Source organism: Lactuca serriola, chromosome 7 (assembly GCF_051521515.1).
Source record: "Lactuca serriola cultivar US96UC23 chromosome 7, Lser_US96UC23_V15, whole genome shotgun sequence".
Lineage (NCBI taxonomy): Eukaryota > Viridiplantae > Streptophyta > Magnoliopsida > Asterales > Asteraceae > Lactuca > Lactuca serriola.
Window position 1 is genome coordinate 191351084 of NC_136414.1, and position 21529 is coordinate 191372612.

Below are 21529 nucleotides of genomic sequence, written 5' to 3' on the forward strand. Positions count from 1 at the left end.
TTTACTGTACTAAATTAAATCATTTTTTTTGCGTAAATAATGATTTTATATATTAACAAACATTTCCATGATGATATAGTTGATTCAGAGGTAGACATAGAGTTTCATGGGGTATGTCAGGGTGAGAAATTGAATATGAAATTTAAAAAAGTTTTCCCTACAATTTAAAAAGGTATCATGTGCATTCCACTTCTAACCCAACTTTCATTGCTCTTTAATTTCTCTGCTTACTACTTTGGATGGTGGGTTCAACTTAATATGAAAGTATTTCCTGCAACCTAAAAAGGTATGTGATTAAGGTTTGTAATATTTTTAAATAATAAAGAGGCGGGAAGGAGGCGACATAGGAGGAATTATGTAAAGTTTTACCTAACATTTTCCATTGAGATTGAAGAGAATGATCATCGAATGCCACCAATTATTTCCATTTGATGAGGGACTCAAAACAACAAGTGGTGACAATAGCAAATTTGTAATAAAATTTAGGAATTAATTAAGTAAAAAAAGAAACATACCTTTTTGTTTTAACTTGTGTTAACACCATAATATTCATATAAGGCAACCTTGAGCCATGATCTACTAAAGGAATATACTCTCGCCTACGTCGATTTGGCGGTTCTGGCCTACATCCAACTGACGATTCTTGCTTATCTGGCACAACCTTGGTGCCTCTTTCACAATATATAAAATGAACGAACTTTGTTTCATTGAATAAAGTGGTTTATGGATAAATGAAATGATGTTTAAAAATTGAGGGAAATTTTGTAAAAAGTTACATGGGATTTAATGGGGAAAAAGTTTTTGGATTGATACTTGAAACCTAAATCTTCTACAAGGAATTGTAATTGAAGCCTTTTTCCTTGTTCAAAAATGCGTCTAACTTTAGTAAGCCTAGAAGATCCAAGAGGATTGTTTTCGTTTAATGTAACGCCACAAAAATCACAACAAATTTAAACTTTTCAAAACAACCCATTTACTACAAATAAGTGTTTACATAACCTTTGTTTCCAAAAACATTATTAAAAATCAAAGTTTCCCAAGATCAACAACATAAAACCAAGGATGTGTACGGTCACGCCTTCGCCTTGCCACGGTCCTCAAAAGTACCTGAAACAAAACTAAAACTGTAAGCCAAAACTTAGTGAGTTCCCCCAAAGTACCAATACATAAACATAACAAACAACATGCATACAAAGCCTTCAACATGACTAGACCGCCTCATCAGGCCTACAGTCTATCTGGACCGCTCTCTGGGCCTTCGACCTGAATGGTCCGCCTCGCATGTCTTCAGTTTATTCAGACCGCCCTGGGTATCGTGGCCTTCAATCTATCCACTAGTCCGCCTCAACCCATCAAACCATAACATATCAATGCATAACATTATCAATCAATAACAGATAACACAAGTAGTCCTATAGATCTACTAGTCTAACCACATAACCAGTACCACATAACTCCGTATAATAGCACACAACAAATCAGGATATCTAATCCAATGGGCCGACCTTGGTGCCTTCAACCCATAAGTACAGTGAGGAAAATCACCTCACAGTCTGATGAAAAGCTGAACGATACACTGCTCCAAATACCGGCTCCATAGATCACCTATTCAACAAATAGAGACCAAGGCTAAACTACAACTCAAAATACCCAAAATACCCTTAAGTCAGAGTTGGTCAACCCTGAACAAAGTCAAAGTCAACGAGTCAAATTGGTCCACTCAGCCGAGTATGCGAGGCGTACTCGAGCCTTGACCGGACTCGATATTGACCATGTACGCACGACGTACGCTCAGAACCCCATTTCCTCAATAAGAGCTTAATACATTAAACTCTCACGTCCAAATTTCGGATCCAAGGCCAAAGTACCACTAAGAGTCATAAAGTTTCCAACTTTATGACTTTGCATGTCCATTAAATGTTTAATACACACAATCTCAACATCTTAATGCCTTAGGACCTTCTATAGCATGCATGGAACAAAACTAAGCATCAAAACCACATTTTTATGACTCAAGACCCCTCATAAGGTCTGCAACGACATATTTGGTTAAGAGCATGCCATGCTCAAGAATCACCATATTTGGGACCAAAAGTGCCCTAAATGAAGAAATGGCTAGATCTACAACATTTTATGACTCAAGACCCCTCCAGGAGGTTGCTAGCAAGGGTATAATCTCAGATCCAAGTTGCTTCCAAGCTCCAAGTTCTTCTCACCAACTTCTTCTTCTTCAAGAATGCCACAAAACACAAGGATAAATTAACGACCCATTTTTCACGTCCAAAAATTTCATTTTTCAATCAATATTTAGTAAAATCATTTGTAAATAAGCATTGTCTGATCAATCCATTTCATAAACATATACTATGTTTGAAAACCAAAACATGAAATCAATCAAAATGTCAGAGTACAAATCCTAGAATGTCTCATAGTGCGGAAAACAAAAGTGTGTGTGTGTGATGCGCCGCTACCGCGCCGGCTCCTTCCCCTTGATAGAAGAGGTACCTGAAACAACAACTGAAAACCGTAAGCACGAAGCTTAGTGAGTTCCCCCACTACACCACATACCATATATCCACATAACATACATACTACCAAGCAATTCTGGGGTGCTCGACCTACCCGGTACGACCATTCTGGGGTGCCGACCTACCCGTGCGGCCATTCTGGGGTGCCGTCCTGCCCGTGTCAAGCCATTCTGGGGTGCTGACTACCCTTTTGGTCCTAACGACCGAATCTTGGGGACTTCTCCCCTCCTACTACCACTAACACATATAACAGAACATACTGGCATATAAACATATCATCACATACTGTCAGCACATAGCTGGGGTGTCTGACCTACCCTTCGGTCCTAACGACCGAACTCTACTACTATCACATATAACATATCAGGCCAGCATATAACATATCAGATAGTAGCAACCTAGATGATATCACAAAGACAACCATCTAACATACAACTCCTACTGGTGGGCTGGCATTGTGGCCATAGACCCACCGCTACTGGAAGGTAACTCACCTCGTAGTAGTTGTTGATCTGCATGGGAACTGTCTGTCTGCTGCCGCTGCTGCTCCGGAAATCCTCCGGCTGTAATTCCCATAAAACACTCAGTCAAATACTGCTAACCGTCCTTAGGGTAAAATGACCATTTACCCTTAACCAAGCCAAGAGTCAAAGTCAAAGTTAACTTCCAGTTGACTCGACTCGCCGAGTTGGCTCGCCAACTCGTCGAGTCCCTATCCATTCGATTGTCCTTAATCCCGTCTCTACTCGTCGAGTTAGGCATTGACTCGACGAGTTTTCCTTCTAAACTGATGTCCAATAGTCCTTCATCCTACTCGCCGAGTTGTATGAATAACTCGTCGAGTTCATCTTCACCCGAAGAACACTCTACGCTGAGACTCGCCGAGTTGTATGAACAACTCGCCGAGTCTGTTCTTGAGGCAAGAAGATTTCCTTGGACTCGCCGAGTCAGGGCATTGACTCGCCGAGTCCCTCCATGGATGAGTCTGACTTCCGACTCACTGAGTCCACCCATGACTCACTGCTACTCAGCATACACGAAAAGGGGGGAAAATCAGGGACTCGCGACTCGACCCGCCAAGTCAGAAGAACGACTCGCCGAGTCGTATGCATGCAAAAACTGTACACTCGATTCTGCTTGAATCCAGTGCATACCATTCATAGATCTAGGTTCCTAGGGTTGATTTTACACGTAAAGTCTCCAACTTTACGTGCATGCATGCTCATTCAAGCGATTTACGGACTTTAATGGGGTTAGAAGTGTAGATCTAGGCTTGCTCATGCAAATGGCCCATAAAGGTTGTAGATCTGAGCCCCTAGAGCTTATATGTGGTCAGATATGAAGGCTAAACGAACCAAGGAGTCCCCCTAAACCACAACCAAGCCAATAAATGGTTCCAAAAAGTCTTAAAGATGCTCTAATGAAGGTTCAACCATAGAAACTGAAGAAGGGGGCGAGTTTTACCTTACTAATCTCTGAAATGGGCTCACAACTTCTGTTCTCCTCCTTCTACTTGATCTTTCCTCCTTCTCTTCTTTAAAACTTCAAATAAACACACACCAACACTCAAATCTCAAAGGGGAAGGTTAGGGTTTGGCTAAGGTCGCTCTGAGGGTGAAGGGGGCGATCTCGGGGGCGCATATGGTGGTTTAAATAGGGTGCAAACCCTTGAAATTAGGGTTTCATCAGACAGCGGGGACTCGCCGAGTCGCCAACTTAAACGTGCTCAATATCCCGGCTCTACTCGACGAGTCAGGCATACAACTCGCCAAGTCTGAGGCTAAAAATGCAAAATACTTAGTTAAATTTTACATACCAGGAACCAGGTGCTACAGATAAGCTCAAGACACACTCTTCTCACTTATGGTTAGCTTGGGGGTCATTTTTATCAGATGGAGGTTGGTGAGGGAATGAGAAATGAGAGATAATAATTCTTATACATGGGCATAACCCTAAAAATTAAAGTTTGAAGGTTAACCACATACACCTTGCATACGTGGTGCCCTAGTACGCTCAACGTACACAACGTATGCCTATCGTACTACCTTTTTTCAAAAATCACCAAAATTTTACTATGGGCCATTTCACATTCTTTCTTACTCAAGGATTAAAATGCAATATTTATTCATACATAGGGTTAAAATTGAAAATACCTCAACACTGGGATGTTACAATTCTCCCCCACTTGAACTAGACTTCATCCTCGAAGTCAGCTGCTGTGAATAACTTAGGATAATGCTCCCGCAACTCCGCCTCCGACTCCCAGGTGCACTCGGAGCCTCTCCGGTGTTGCAACTGAACCTTTACAAAAGTCATCTCATTATTGCACATGACCTTCATCTTTCTCTCCATTATCGCTACCGGCCTCTCAATATAATTCAGGCACTCATCGACCTAGATATCATCTAAAGGAACCACTGCCTCATCATCTAACACGTACTTCCGCAACTACAAAACATGGAAAGTGTTGTGGATCTGGCTGAGCTCACTCGACAAATCCAACTGGTAGGCCACCCAGCCAACCCAAGGGATCACACAGAACGATCGAATATACCAAGGATCCGATTTTCCCCTCTTCCTAAAGCGTACCACACCCTTCCAGGGTGAGACCTTCAGTAGTACCATGTTGCCGAACTGGAACTCCAACTCTGATCGACGTCGGTCGTCATAGCTCTTCTACCGACTTTGATATGTCTGAAGTCTATGCCTTATCTGCTGAATAAGCTCCGTGGTTTGAAGGACTACCTCAGTCGATAATATTTGGTTGTGAAAATGGGATGTTACAACCAGTTAACCAGAAAACCACCGTCGATAATCTCCCCACCATCGGTGTTTGTCACGCCTTATCAACGGAGACCATTTTTTTATTTTTATTTTTTTATTTTTGGATCTAGAGGGGGGCTATTTTTTTTTGACCTGAATAGATTTGCAGGTTTTGATATTTTTTGCAGGTTCCATGTTTGTTCTTGATTTTGGTTTGGTGTGGTATGGTGTTGAATTTCATTTTGATTTGGGGAGAAAGGTTGATCGGTCGTCTTCTCCGAAAATTAGGGAGGGGTAGGTGGGCTTTTTTTGGTGATGTAGATCCGACAGGTGGTGGTGGTGGTATGATGAATGTGGTTTCCTGAAGCCCATTCTTACATATTTTATTAAGTTACGATATGAAAACAGGGGGATGTTATGGCGACGTTATGGTGTGATAATAACCAAGGGTTTGAGGCTAATGGATGATGAAGACGACTGATTATGGTGGCTAGAATGGATAAACAAGGGTGGCATTCTGCCACTCCCTTTCTCGTTGATTATGAAATGAGTTTGGATCTTTCATTGTTTATGTTGTTGTGAACCAAATAAGATGCACATAAAATCAGACTGTACTCTACATGTTTGTATTTATGTCTGTAAGAGACGAGGAATTAGGTGATGACAATTCTAATTATCATCGTGGCTTTGATATATAGTTTCTGGGAAGAAAACATCAATTTTAAGAGTGTGAGAAAGAATGATATGGTGAGTTTTTGTTGTTGTTGTTTTCGTTGGTGGTGGTGTCTTTTTATGAGTGACAGAGGGGGGGGGGGGGGGGGAGGTGGTGATGGTTTCTTTGTTGGTCGGAGTTTAAAGAGAGTGCATGTTTGTATGTGTGTGTGTGAGAGAGAGAGGGTGATATATATATATATATATATATATATATATATATATATATATATATATATATATGAGAGGGTTCAATTGAGAAAAAAAGGTTAAGAACGAGAGAATGAATCTGGGCCACTAATTTCGAATCTGTCGCTTAAACGCTCCAGTATACCGGGACGACTGAACAAATCATATTCATATATGAATACGTATATTCATATATGAATACATATGTTCATATATGAATAAGTATAACGAAAGTGATTATTCATATACGAATATCACGACGATGGTTGGTGGCAGTTGTTGTTGGTGGTTGGTTGTGGAGATGGTGGTGGTGGTGGTTGGTGGCGGAGGGAGGCGGTGTATTCATATATGAATACACATATATAATATTCATATATAAGTATTACTCAACCACCGTCGGCCTAGTACGCCAGAGCATTTTGCAGCAAAATAAATGATTGACCAAGAATGATTCCCTCATTTTTAACATTTTAAATTTTCTCAATTGAACTTACCTCTATCTTTATCTCTCTCTCTCTCTCTCTATATATATATATGTATATATATATATATATATATATATATATAAATTAAAAAAGAAGTAATAAAAGGCATATTTGTCATTTCATGTAGGGTATGGAACAAAAGCACACAAAAATACCAACCATAAGGACCAAAACCACACACAGTATTCAAAATTGGATCACCGATGCATCGTCAAACTTTTTGGACCAAAACCGCATAATTTTGTCAAACATAGGGACCATTTTTGCAATTTTATCCACTAAAAAAATACTTCAATACTAAAGTATCTAAATCGTAACACATCTTATTTTAAATTAAAAAATGTTACATTAGGCAAAAGAAACCATATAAACATGTTATTTTACACAAAGTTGTCAGATTAGAAAAATTTGTTATTGTGAGAAACAATGATCCATTTCTAGAAAAAAAAATACAGAAAAGGAGAAGGACAAAACAATGTTGTCAAATTAGAAAAATTTGTTACTGTGAGAACCAATGATCCATTTCTAATAAAAATACAGAAAAGGAAAAAAGGAAAAGAAGGACAAAATAACACTAATTTAACAACTTTTCCAAATGTTCCAAATCTTTCAAACAATAAATACCACATATTAACAAAAAAAAACACACACACAAACACAAAAAGTTATTATTATATTCAAATTAGAAAAAAAATTGTTAATTTAATGAAAAAAAATCATTTAATCATGATGACCTGTAAAACCGGCCATAGTGGTCAGTGGTCACGGTGTAAATTTATTTATTTATTATTATTTTTTTTCAAAATACAATGGCTTTAAAAGAGAAAAAGTAAAATATAATAGCTTGTATGTTAACATCATTTTCATGGATAACTTCAACTGAGGTTAAAGCAAAAAAAAACACACACATTTTTATGGAGTTTTTATTGATTAGTGAGGATGTGGAAACACTGCAGGTGAAGGAGACATACAAGGTGGCTACACGCGTGACCCCATGAACATAATTAATTAAGAATTCTTCTTGTTGGTGTTCAAAAATTTCACATTCGATCGACTCAATTGTCGATATATATTGGAACACGATGGATCTTACTATTGTAACATTTGCTCCCTCATCATTCAAGGTTACCAGATGAACATTGATTATCCTCAAACGATATCTCAAATATGACTGTTTAAAATTAGGGCTGTTCACTATTTGGATAAAACCGAATTATCCAATTAGACAATTTGGATTGGACAATTTGGTTCGGATATTTGGATATTTGGATTGGTTTTCAATAAAACCGAATTATTATTTTGGATTTCGGATTGGTTTTGGTTTATAAAATAAGAACCGAATAGTCCAAAAAAACCGAATAACAATTTCTTATGGATTTATTTTCAATAGATTTATAATTATTTAATAATTTTATAAATTTTTTTAAATAAGTTCAAAAAGTTTTACCTAATAAAAGACATTAATATTTCTCTCAAACGTTTTTTTTTATCTATTAAATAATAAGCTATGATGTCTTGTTAGTGGTTGTTTATAAGTTCTAAATCACAAGTAAATAATTTGTTTTTGCTTCTTCTGTAAAATTAGATTATATTATAATTCTATGTCCTTTTAAAATGTTATGGTTTTTGAAAATCGAATTATAAAAACCGATCCAACCGAATTGTAATTGGATCGGATTTGAATTTAGTTTGGACTATTTGGATCCACATTTTGAAAACCGAAATCAATTTGGATTTACTTAATTGGATCGGATCGAACCGATCCATCCAAACGAACACCCCTATTTAAAATGTTAATGGAAGATAACATACTTTAATTAATAAAGTAAATATAAATGAACACTGCTTTTCAATAAACAAAATAAATCAATAACGTTAGAGAAAAGTTATATGCTTGACTTAGATTTTCTTAAATAATTAATGTAAGAATGTTCTGTTGATATGTACCATTTCTCTAGAATGTCACCAACAATTTCGATATTTTCAAACCATTTGACAAAAACTTGGAAAACCGATTCCGGTAATTCGGGGCTAATACATGAACCACTTGTTATTGCAAATGGTGTTATTATAGCAAGCAAGGGTCCACCACCTCCAATCAAAATGAGCCATTGGCAATCATCTAACCACAAGCTATAAGGTGTAAAACATGTATGTCAAAATTACTACAGTTGAAAGTTGATAGCTGAAATCTGAAAACCGAAAATTAAAAATTATAGTTTGTATCTATGCATAAATTAATGTTCGTCAAAAATAGTTTTAAGATTTTGGAATGCGTAAAGAACTGAAGTTATATAAAATCCAAAACTAAAAGTTAATATATAAAAGTTAAAAAAAAACTTTTGGATTAAAAGTTTTTTTTTTTTTTTTTTTTTTTTTTTTTTTTTTTTTTTTTTTTTTTAAATAAAAGTTAAAATGTCGTATTATTGTACAAACTTTTTCTCTCCCAAATTTGAGCTTTTTATTTATATAAAAATAAAAAATCAAAATGCTTTCAAAATTTGGATACCGAACATACGCTAGTCTAAAACACCACCAAGCATTACACTATTTTTTCCATATAATTTTCTTTCATAATTTCAAATTAAAGTTATATCACAATGATTATTTTAATAGATGCATTGATATAACAAATTTAAGTTTTTTTTACTACAAATACAAAATGATACAAAAATTATCAAAATGCTTTCAAAATTTGGATACCGAACATACCCTAGTCTGAAACACCACCAAGCATCACACTATTTTTCCATACAATTTTCTTTCATAATTTCAAATTAAAGTTATATCACAGTGATTATTTTAATAGATGCATTGATATAACAAATTTAAGTTTTTTTTACTACAAATACAAAATGATACAAAAATTTTATATCAAGCTGTACATGATTTCATGTACACGTATTGAAGTTCGCGTTATTAAGTTGAAAAGTACATAACATCTTGCATGTATACATATGTCGTCATCAAAAGTCTATTTAAAAATTCAAGCCGATATATAGCCACATGCAAAAAAAGTCGGTCATAATCTCATAACCACAAATGCCAAAGAACAGTCTAGTGCCCTTCACCATAAGTCATCCACTACTCTTGAAAAAGACCAAAATGCCCTAGACTTAAGAGTACAATGTTCTGGGTTGAGGTAAAAATGTTGTTACCTATTAGTTTAAAATACTCTACTTTTTTACATAATGAATTTAATCCATAAACTATGTTACATATGAAAAGAGAGACACCATAATAGACTTTCAAGGACAAATTTTTGATTTAAAATGTAAAATCGATTTGAAAATCTTTACAGATATTGTATTGTATTGGTTTGATATGGAGAGTCAAACGGTGGAACGTTACTCTGAAAAGTCAAATGGATTTAAATTGATGAGAAAAGCTCAATGGTTGAAATTGGTTTGAATTATTCAAAGCCTCACTTTTAAATTCTCATGTTCATATTTGTAAACCTTTTTCATTTTTTGGCCTTTGGGAACGCGTCAAGATTAAAAAAAAAAAATAGACAATGAGACGTGGGTTTACTACACTCCACTTCTGTATGTTCATTATTCACAAAACTCCAATTTTTACGATCATTCTGTCATCTACCTATAATATGAAACTAGGAGACTGAATTATTACATAACCAAACATATATTATTTTAACCAACATTTTTCAAATCATGATAAACATCCCCATTGCTTATAAATTCCAATAAATAATATGGTTTTTTCGCTTATATTTACTTATCACTTATTACCATATACTTATATAGCCACTTAAGACGTTTATAATCCATTGAACTCGATAGAATGTAGAATTCTATAAACATGCTACATCATCATTAACACATCACACATCATTGTTAAATACATATAAAACTTTACTTTTAAAGCCCACGAACTATTAAATACCTAATATTAATCATTACAAAAAAAACCAAATATTTAAGTGTTGCATATCAACTAATACTCAACTCCATTAGCATTTTAACAAGGTTTATAGCATTTAATCATAATCACCCATTCTCCATTAAACACATATTAAATCATAATCAAACACGTTATTCAATTCCTATTCTCAATTTTGTATATCACAACTCAGCCATGTTCCATTATCGTTTTATTGTCGTAACTTAAAAATTGTATAACCTATGGAGTCTAATTCAAGTTAAAACCAGTTGGCTAGGGTTGTCTTTGCCTCCAAAACCAGAAGATCCGAGGATGTTTAAAAGTCTATTTTGGCCCCATATGCAAACTCTCCTTCAAATAAAAACGCAAAAGCTAATTTTAAAAATGAACTTAGTCACGAGGGGTATTTATGGTAATCCAAATCCTATAAAGTCAACTATTTAAACTACAAAACCAAGTATTTGTAATTGTCAAAAAAACGAATCATCATCATTTCATCACCCATCTATCAATATGGCAGCCTTTTCTTTCTTCCTGTTTATCGCCACCGTTTCAACTCTCTTCGCCACCTCATCATCAAGCACCATCACTGTCAACCGCAACCTCACCGACGGCCAAACCATCATCTCCGACGAGGAAACCTTCAGAATGGGATTTTTCAGTCCCACAAACACTTCAAGTAATCGGTATTTCGGAATATGGTACAACAAAATAAGCGTCACGACAGTCGTATGGGTAGCCAATCGAGAAACCCCACTCAACGACACCTCCGGCGTATTGTTTCTCAGCGATAACGGAACTCTCACACTCCTTAATCGCACAAAAAACGTAATCTGGTCGTCAAACTCGTCGGAAACCGGAAATAATCCGGTAGCAAAACTTCTCGACACCGGAAACCTTATGATAAGAAACTCCGGCGATACAAATCCGGATAGTTACATATGGCAAAGCTTCGATTATCCCGGAAATACCTTTCTTCCAAGTATGAAATTCGGGATTGATTTTGTAAGAGGAATAAACAAGAACCTCGTAGCATGGAAAACCGAAACCGATCCTTCAGCAGGTGAATACACAAACGGGTTCGATCCCGAAGGGTACCCGCAGATTCTTCTAAGAGCAGGTTCAGAAGTGAGATTCAATTCTGGTCCATGGAACGGATTACGATTCAGCGGGATGCCAAATTTGCAACAGAATGATATCTACACATTCGGATTCGAGCTGAATTCAAGGGAACTTTATTACAAATACGAGCTTGTCAACAATTTCACAATTTCCCGAATGATTTTGAATCCAAGTGGTGCGATTCAGCGACTCATATGGATCGAAAGAAGGCAAGTATGGGATCTTTATTTGACTGCACAAATGGATAATTGTGATCGATATGGATTGTGTGGTCCTTATGGTGTTTGCAACATTCGTGAGAATCAAGCTTGTGGGTGTATGCGAGGGTTTGTTCCGAGGTTCCCGGATGAATGGCAAAGAGCAGATTGGTCAAATGGGTGTGTGAGGAAAGCTGAGCTGGGCTGTGCCGACGGCGGCGATGGGTTTGTGAGGATGACCGGAGTGAAGTTGCCGGACACGAGAAAAACTCGGTATAATGTGAGTATGAATCTTGAAGAATGTGAGAGGATTTGTTTGAGGGATTGTAATTGTACAGCGTATTCGAGTATCGATGTTAGAACAGGAAGTGGGTGTTTGATTTGGTTTGATAAGTTGATGGATATTAGGGTTTATGGTGAAAATGGGCAAGATGTTTTTGTGAGAATGGCTGCTTCGGAATTACGTAAGATTGGAATTTGGAATTTGATTTTTTTTTTATTGGTTGAGTTTTAATATTTTTTTTATTGAAATTTTAAATTTCATTATGTGACAGATAGGAATGCTGAAGCGAAGAGGAAAGTTAGGATTATAGTGATTCCGGTGCTCGTGGGATTTGCTGTGATACTCGGATTTTGCCTGTTTGTTTTCTACAAGAGGAGGCAGAAGAAGAAAGGTAATTCCTTTAGAGGTTTACTATAAACTTCTATTTTTTATAATTAAATTTAATTTTTTTGTTTTATAAAAGTATAAATATAAAAGGGTAGAAAAATGTAAATATAATAATTAAATATATTGAGAAAAGATTTTTGTAATAGTAGAGATGTGTTGAAGTTTAATAATCAACCCATTATGGAATGCTTAGAGTGTATGGTTGAAAATAGATGAAAATTTGATAATAATAATAAAAATCATTATTGTTTATGTTTTTTATATGGTGGTGGAATTTTTCATAATGCTCTCTATCTAACGTCTATCATGTTGGATTTAGGGTCATTTTGTCCATCTTATATATTAAACCCCATTTTATTGATTATATTGTGGTACACAATTTTCACAATGGAAGATTATTTTATAACAATTGAACAAGAAAATAAACATTAGTGGTCAAACCTTTTAAAAAATAGAGGTGCCTAGGTGGAACAAAACTGAAAATTAGTTACTACTATTTAATGAAATCATTTCAAATTTGTTGACACGTCTCAAATCTATAGTCAAACTTGCAAACAAGTTATATTTTATCATTTTTTTTCACAAATGAAACAAAAATAAAACTTGGTAACTATTTAATGACATTAACCCTATTCAAAACCTTTAACTTTTTCTTTTCTCGGTAAAAATTATAATAATTTATCTCCACAGGAATAACTAATCTTGTTCGTGAAATCAACTTTGCTATTGATAACGAGAGGGAAGATTGGGAATTGCCGGTGTTTGGATTCAACACAATAGCCAATGCAACAAACAACTTTTCAGATGAGTGTAAGCTCGGAGAAGGTGGTTATGGGCCTGTCTACAAGGTTTGTTTCTTTTCTAAACTGAATAAACTGTCTGAATCTGAAATAGACTAAATGACAATTTTACTTCTTATATTCAATTTTTTTTAACAATATTCATCATTTTTAACGTCGAAGTAGTTTGGAGGGGAAAAAAAGAGAGAAATAGGTAAACGGTTAATGTCTACATATTAAGTGCTTAACTTATTAAGCCCATTTAGTTAAAAGAAACAACTCCTTACTCGTTAAGAAACTCTACCAAATCCACAGTTTATAAATGATTTGATTTCTACAAAATCTCTTTAGAATTACTATATAAAAATTATCATGATTTACAGGGAACATTGGAAGGGATAGAAATTGCTGTAAAGAGACACTCAAGAAAATCAAAACAAGGACTAGACGAGTTTCAGAATGAAGTTAAATGTATTGCTAAACTTCAACACCGAAACCTTGTGAGGCTTTTAGGATGTTGCATTGAAGAAGATGAAAGGATGTTGATCTATGAATACATGCCCAATAAAAGCTTGAACTCTTTTATTTTTGGTGTGTTTCTCTTTAATCCTCACCACTATTCTTAACATTATCTATTAACGTCACTATATAAATATTAATATGGCTGATAATATTTGAACAGATGAAAGAAAAAGAAAGACACTTGATTGGTCAAAACGCTACACTATTATAACTGGAATTGCAAGGGGTCTTCTGTATCTTCATCAAGATTCTAGATTAAGAATCATTCATAGGGATTTAAAAGCTAGCAACATATTGTTAGATAAAGATATGAATCCAAGAATTTCAGACTTTGGTTTGGCAAGAAGTATGGAAGGAAGTAAAACAGAAGCAAATACAAGAAGAGTAATGGGAACATAGTAAGAACTTATATAAACCGATAAACCTTTAATCTTTAATTACACATAATAAAAAACTAATTGATTTTTGTACATTTTATTTCTTGTAGTGGCTACATGGCACCAGAGTACACCATTGATGGGATTTACTCCACTAAATCTGATGTCTTCAGCTTTGGTGTATTGGTGTTAGAGATAATAAACGGAAAGAAAAATAGAGGATTTCGTCATGCAAATCATGATCTTAATCTTTTAGGACACGTAAGTTTCAAATTTCAACACGTAAAAGTCTTTAAATATTTCAATTTTTTTTATGTATTAACATGACATATGTTGGTCAGGCATGGAGGCTGTATAAAAATGGGAAGCAATTGGAACTGATGGATGACACTATTAAGGGTTCATATGTGCAAACACAAGTGAACAGAGCAATTCATATTGGTTTACTATGTGTGCAAAAGTATCCTGAAGATAGACCAGATATGCCTTTGGTGGTTGTTATGTTAGGTAGTCAAATTCCGTTACCTGAACCTAAACAACCGGGTTTTTATACAGAAAGAAGAAGACCACAAGAAGCAGATTGTTCATCTAGTAATCCTGAATGGAGTTCATCAAATCACTTATCTGTTACGTATCTTCAACCTAGATAGAAATTGGTATAAGTGATTTCTATGTATATCTATCTAAGTTTTACACAAACAAGCTACGCAATTAGACTTGTTACAATTGTTTTAAAATAATATTTGTAAAGAACAGCTAGAAATTCCATCGACGATGAGTGTATATAAGATGATGCTTCTGTTCATTGAAATTCATCGGCAAAACAGGTGGTGGTTTAGCGATTAACACAAATTCAGAGTTCGGAAGATAGCCAATTTCCAATGTTCTTACATATCCGCAGTTAATGATACGTGATCTCGGGACAAAATGTTGTCATGAGTTCATGATCTCAAGTAAGATCATGAATAATAGGTAAAGGTTTAATGAATTTGAGAGGGTTTTCATGTGATTGCAATGCAATGCAAGTAAGACTAGAGGGAATGGTGTGGTGCAGTGAAATTCTCTTGTTAAAGTAAGAATCAGGAGTTTTGGGAAAGTAGTGGGATGATATGAGAAAGGTTATGGTTGCACAATAAAAAAAATCATGGCTTGTTGAAAGTAAGTGGTTAATTGTGAAAAGGTGGTGTGAGGTACACTTATTAATAGCACAGCAAAACTTATTTTCTATTTCTAACGATGGACGAGGTACAAAGAGATGAGGTGGCAGTAGTGGCAGCGGTGGTAGCTCGGAGAGCATTATACCTAACATCAGCGAGTTGAGGTTTTGGCCTCATTTGCGGGTTACATAACCCGTTAATATCTTCCTCTCTTTAGATTCACTCTCTACTCTCTCATGTTTTAGGTACGTATATAAATGCTTATACCATATGTTTTTTTGTATATTTTTAATTGAGTGGGTTAAGAAATATACTCTTTCCATGTGTTGTAATTGGGAAAGATGGAGAAAAGAGGAGATGAAAAAGCTGATGTGGAACTGATGTTTTAGCGGATTGAGTGAGTTTTACTCCTACCAACCTAAAGGTGGTCTCTATTTAATGGTTGATTTTTCAAACAATTATTACTTTTGTTATATAAGGTTTCAACTAACTTTTATTTAACAAAAAAATTATTTTCACAAACATTCACCATAGTTAACATTATAATTTTTTTAAAATAGAATATTAGCTAATTAGTTTTACATTATCTATCTTTAATCTTCAATATTAAATATAACCAATAATATAATTCAGGAAAATCTTCATAAATGGTCCCTACAGTTCCCAAAAAACCGAGTTCGGTCCTTATTTTTATTTATTTTTTTGTCTTCAGCGATGATCATGTGGTTTGAAAACTTTTAATGGACGCTCATTTGTGCTACTCGGTCAAATTATAGTCGTTAACTGCCATCACGTGCAAAACATGTGAGGGTACTTTTGTCATTTCACTTAAGCTCCCATCATTTAATGATGTTGATCATTTTGCCCCACGTACTCTCTTCTTCCTCTCCGTCCTATCAACATTGTCCCTCTCCCAAGAAATCTACTTTTCCTTCATCCTCCCAACTTCCGATTAACGGAGCAACTTTAAGCTTTTTAGGGTTTCAATCAAACGAAGGAAAATAGTTATCTGTGTTTGAAATGTCGATGAAAATAGCAAAAAAAAAAAGACTGACTTAGAAGCTGAATACGATACACTTTTACATCAAAGAAGCTATTTTTTTTCCTTATAATGTGTTCATCAAAGACTCACAATGTGTTTACCCCTTCTTATTTGTGATTGCAGTAGGATTTCCCAACTACTTCACGTTTAAAGATACATTATAGTGGATTGTTCACCAAGCCCTCAAGTAGAAAATATGTAGATGGCATTGTCTCATATGTTAAATTCATTGATACATACCTTTTTTCAGTACATGACCTTGATGCTATGGTTAAAGAGTTAGTATACCAAAATGAACATACATTGTACTACCATTACTGTATCCATGATGTCCCATTCGATTATGGGTCAATGCCTTTAGAGAATAACCAAGATGTTCTAAAAATGGTCACATATGTCCCTAAACATAGACAAATCAGTGTGTATATTTAAATTGGAAAGAAAAGGGTTTTTACATATTTTAAGTCTCCATCCAAGGTTGTGATTGAGGAATTGGAACCTGAAACTGTTTCACCGGAGTTTAGGAGAAGAAAACCATCTAAAATAGAAATAGGTTCTTGTAGTAGAAAACTAGATTTGAATGAACCTGTAAGTGAAGAAATTTTAGTAACACAATCACAAGTAACTGATGTTGATGAAGCTGTAAGATATGATAACTGTATTGTACCATATATAATATCAAATGCTACCTAAGAAAGTCATGTAATTAATGTTGATATTGAGGCAAAAGTTAGAGGTGTACATAGTATATTAGAAATGTATCAAGGTGACCAAATGACAAGCCAAGTGGACCAAGGTGTTTCAATGACAACGTATGTGGATAAGAGGTGTTCCTAAGACAACATATGTGGAAAAAGGTGTTCTAATGATAACATAAGTCGACCAAGGTATGGAAGATGAGCAAGAGCCAAACTATCATGTAGAATATAACTTCAAGAATATAGAAGGTCCAAGGTTTGAAGATGATGATGGGATCCAAAGTAATGTGGTAGATGATTATGAGTCATTCTTAGAAGATCATTCCGTTTTGGCTTAATTTGATGCATATTATTATCTTCAAGGAGAAAGGGATAATGAGGATAATGAGGATAATGATGGTAGTGGATATGGAACTGGTGAGGATGGCAAGGATAGTGATGATAGTGATTTCAATGTAGATGATTCAAACCTCTATTATGATGTAGATGTGGATATATGTGAATTTCAGCTGCATGTGGATGATGATGAGCATGGGATACATGAAGATAACACTTTAAAGGTATGAGCTCCAAATATTGATGGCGAGATTGAAGTTGTAGACACCAACGTATATGAGTTTGAAGGGTTTTATTAAGATGAAAGAAAGAGGATGCTTAAAGAGTTGAGCATGTTAAGTAAATGCTCACATGGGGAGGTTCACAAGAAGCATTTTAGAGTGGTACAAGTTTTCAAGACAAAAAAGATGTAAAAACTTTCATGACTTTACATGCGGTCCAATATATGAGGGCCCTCTATTTTGCAAAGAATGACAAAATCAAGTTACAGGTCAAATATGAAGGTGTGGTTGGTACATCTGGTCAAAACAATGGTGGGCCCTCAATAAGGAGTAAATTGGAGTGTAAGGGAAAAATTATAATTGACAAAAAAGTACTTGTCCTTGGGCTGTGCAGATTTCCAGATCTTGAGGTATGGGTCCATCCTTGTTAGAATATCTCAACATGGAATGCTATGTATTTAAACATAATTGATCCTATAAATTGTCGTTCAGTGCGGCCAAAAAAGTGATTGTCCTTTCACTTTGACCCATCCAAAACATCATAAACAGGTGTGTATTTGACTTATAATAAGTAAAACGCTAGCATATAATAACCAACACAAACAGGTTTCTTTAATAGGTTGGTGTTAAAGTTACCATGAAATTAAATGTAATGTAAATCATAAACGAGACATTATCTCGTCAAGACTTTGGCTAAGGCCCGGTCTTGGCCAAGGCAGCTTAACGCCGTGGTGGCATTTCGTTTCCCTTCACAAGGGATGAATATCCCCTGGGATCTTCTCATTCAATCACGACCAATCAGGACATGACAGAAAGCTTAGGAGACACCCATAACTGACGTCACCAGGCAGTTAGTTAACGTGGGCGTGATCCTCCCAGTCAGAGGAGGCCACGTCTCATGCTCATCGGACGAGGTCCCCCCGATCCGTTAGAAGCAGGTATAAAAGGATCTCTTCTGCCTCAAGGAAGGGATCCATCTTCTCTCACACGAATATTACCCTAAAATTACTTCCCTCAGAAAACTAACTTGTTCGTCGGAGCGACACCCCGGGAGAACAACCGGACGTCCTTTAACGATTCTTCTTTGTGTTGTGTTCTCAGGAAAACTCCTAAGATAGATCCATCATCTGGCATCCAAACCCCTATTGAACATGTTACAACATTTGGCGCCATCCAGACGTATCCTCAGAGTGATACAACCAATAAACGACGCTGGTTCTCTGCAAAAGGGGGATCTAAGCCCGACAACACCTACACCTGCAGTAGGAGATCTATTTCAAATACCGGTGATGATAACCAGAGGACATCACAACGAGTATAAGTCACAGATCCTAATCCAGGTGCTCATGGCACAGATCTCATCGGTTACGAGGCTAGTACTCCAGAGCAGTTTCCGGTAGTTATCGTCGGATGGTTCATCGCCTCAGACGACGATATTGCATTCCGATTTGCTGCAAGGACCTCCACATAACGACATGGAAGTACTTACTATCTCTAATCCTCGTAATAGAAACACAACTCAGCAAGCATGGGACGGAATAGAGGTACTCTCGAGAAATCTATTCAATATCAGTTTTTCAAGCAGCGATCCCAGACCATTGAACTAGGATCCGCAAGATCTGCTCCTGATATCTGGATTTATTCATAACATGAAGATCCATCGAATATATATCGACAACGGTAGTTGCTCTGATATACTCTACGAGCATTGTTTTAGACAATTACCAGATGTGTGGAAGGAGGGGCTACAGCCCCCAACCGGTGGGCCATTGATAGGGTTCACCGGACACAGTTTGTGGCCATTAGGCACAATTCGGCTGCCCTTAATGATGGTCAGTCATGTTGAGAGGGATCAAATCACAAGAAAAATCAAATTCTCTATGATCCTGTACCCAACAGAACACAATATTCTGCTCGGACGATCGACAATCTCCTTACTACACCTCGTACCATCGATGATCCATGGCATCGTTAAATTCATCACACACACCAGGGATCATCGATGGTCCTTGCCACAAACACTAGGGCACAACATTACCACCAGATCATAGCCGCCCTGAAGCTTGTATGCGTACCAAAGAAGTCCACGGAGGAATTTTCCACTGAATAACACCAGATAAACATGGAATATCCAGAACATCTTCTGCAAATCGGCGCTCACCTATCAGACGAGACCAGGGCATGACTGGTAGTACTCCTAAAGCAATATTCCACCGTTTTCGCTTGGAAACCATCCGATCTAATAGGCGTTGATCGACAGGTTATAGAACACAACCTTAATGTCACGCCCGAAAGTAATTCGGTTAAACACAGAGGTGGCCGATATGGTGAACGCCGATATCCTCATGGAAGTAATGTTCCCAAAATGGATCGCAAATCTCGTTATGGTAAAGTGCAACACGCCGAATTCAGAAGACCTAGAAAGGAAAGGAAAACCTCAAAATCAAAAGGCGACTCGTCGAGTAGGTGGGGTGACTCGACGAGTAAGAGCGCGTTCCGGTTCGCGGGTTAAGTGACCTACTCGACGAGTCGGAGGACCGAATCGACAAGTTGGTCAGGGTTTGGGAAACCCTAAAATCGGGACTTGGCACCCTATTTAAGCATCTTATTCTCCTCGTCGTGGTTCCATTCCCAACCCTCATTGTCCAGAACTTAACCCACAAAACCCTAGATCATTTGGTGAGTGTGTGAGCCATTCTTGAGTGTTTTGGTGTTCTTGGAGGCTAGAAGAAGAAGAAGAAGGAGATTGAAGGTTCAAGGAAGAACTTGTAGATCCAACAACACCATCTTATTTCCATCATTTTTTGGTAATCAAGTCTTCATCTTGACTTATAGCTTCTTAAATCTATTTATGTCCACTTTATGAGAGTTTTGGTCCATGGAGCTTGATCTATGGGAAAAGGATGTCCCAAGAAATGATCCTTTCAGATATGGGGTCCCTAAGAGTGGTTAAGGCATAAAGGTGCAAGCTTTATGCCATTGGAACCCTCATGCAAGCTTTAAAGAGGTTATTATGGCCTTTTGAGCGAAAAGGGCCATGCATGGATGTAAAGGCATAGGCTTTGCGTGTTATTTCGACCTTAGAAGGTTAGATCTGGGTCATGGATGCCTTGTGTTTGAATGAAATCGTTTGAATATAATTGGAGTTAGGAGGACTCGACGAGTTGCTCTTAGGACTCGGCGAGCCAGGCCATTTTTTGCCCAAAACCCTTCTGATAGCGGGTGTGTGTTGAGTTGGTAGAGGACTCAACCAGTTGGGTTCATTATAAACTTGAAGATCATCGTACTCGACGAGTTCAAGGAACGAACTCGGCGAGTCTAAGGCAATATCCCTAACTTATGAAGATGGAATCGACGAGTTCAAAGGTGAACTCGATGAGTCAGTTGAACAAGGGTCCCGACGTGTTTGAAGATGAACTTGACGAGCTCAAGGAAGACTCGGCGAGTAGGACCGAAGTCGAGAGTTATGTGTGGATTGTGGGACTCGACGAATTGGTGGGTCAACTCGGCGAGTTGAGTCAACTCGTAACGTTGACTTTGACCTGGTTTGACTTTTGAGGGTATTGTAGTCTAAGTGTTATTTTGGGTATTGATAGTTCGGGGAGCCGAAGGATCAACAGTTCAGGAGTTGCTGGTTAGCAGCCAGAAGTGTTCAGCTAGTCTTCAATAATGAGAGGTGAGTCTCCTCACTGTTTGTATGGGTCTAAGGCACCAATGCCGACCTATTTAGTTTATGAATGGTAGGAAGACCTGGGGGTTAGGCCTAAGCATTATGCATGAAAGACCAGGGGGCGACTCCTGGCACACAGTATGTTATTATGAATGGTAGGAA

At 36.8% G+C, this 21529-nt stretch overlaps 1 protein-coding gene across 2 annotated transcripts; it reads left to right on the forward strand.

The window, feature by feature from the left end:
• Nucleotides 1-11029: 11029 nt before the first annotated feature.
• Nucleotides 11030-16900, forward strand: LOC145061353 (G-type lectin S-receptor-like serine/threonine-protein kinase At4g27290). Of its 2 annotated transcripts, XM_079008796.1 has the most exons (9): nt 11030-12359; nt 12450-12569; nt 13256-13413; nt 13728-13935; nt 14027-14264; nt 14354-14504; nt 14585-15645; nt 15742-15824; nt 16566-16900. In XM_079008796.1, the coding sequence occupies exons 1-7, from the start codon at nt 11090-11092 to the stop codon at nt 14891-14893; spliced, it is 2454 nt and encodes an 817-aa protein (XP_078864922.1). In that variant the 5' UTR covers nt 11030-11089; the 3' UTR covers nt 14894-15645; nt 15742-15824; nt 16566-16900. The 2 variants fall into 2 exon arrangements, with proteins under 2 accessions (XP_078864922.1, XP_078864921.1); XM_079008795.1 differs by having other exon boundaries at nt 14585-15824.
• The last annotated feature ends 4629 nt before the right edge of the window (nt 16901-21529 follow it).

Bases quoted from the DNA above. Each gene is read 5' to 3' on its own strand.
- LOC145061353 (XM_079008795.1), top strand. From the start codon at position 11,090: ATGGCAGCCTTTTCTTTCTTCCTGTTTATCGCCACCGTTTCAACTCTC. The intron at 13,414-13,727 runs GTTTGTTTCTTT...CATGATTTACAG, and splicing joins GTTATGGGCCTGTCTACAAG to GGAACATTGGAAGGGATAGA. The intron at 13,936-14,026 runs GTGTGTTTCTCT...ATATTTGAACAG, and splicing joins CTTGAACTCTTTTATTTTTG to ATGAAAGAAAAAGAAAGACA.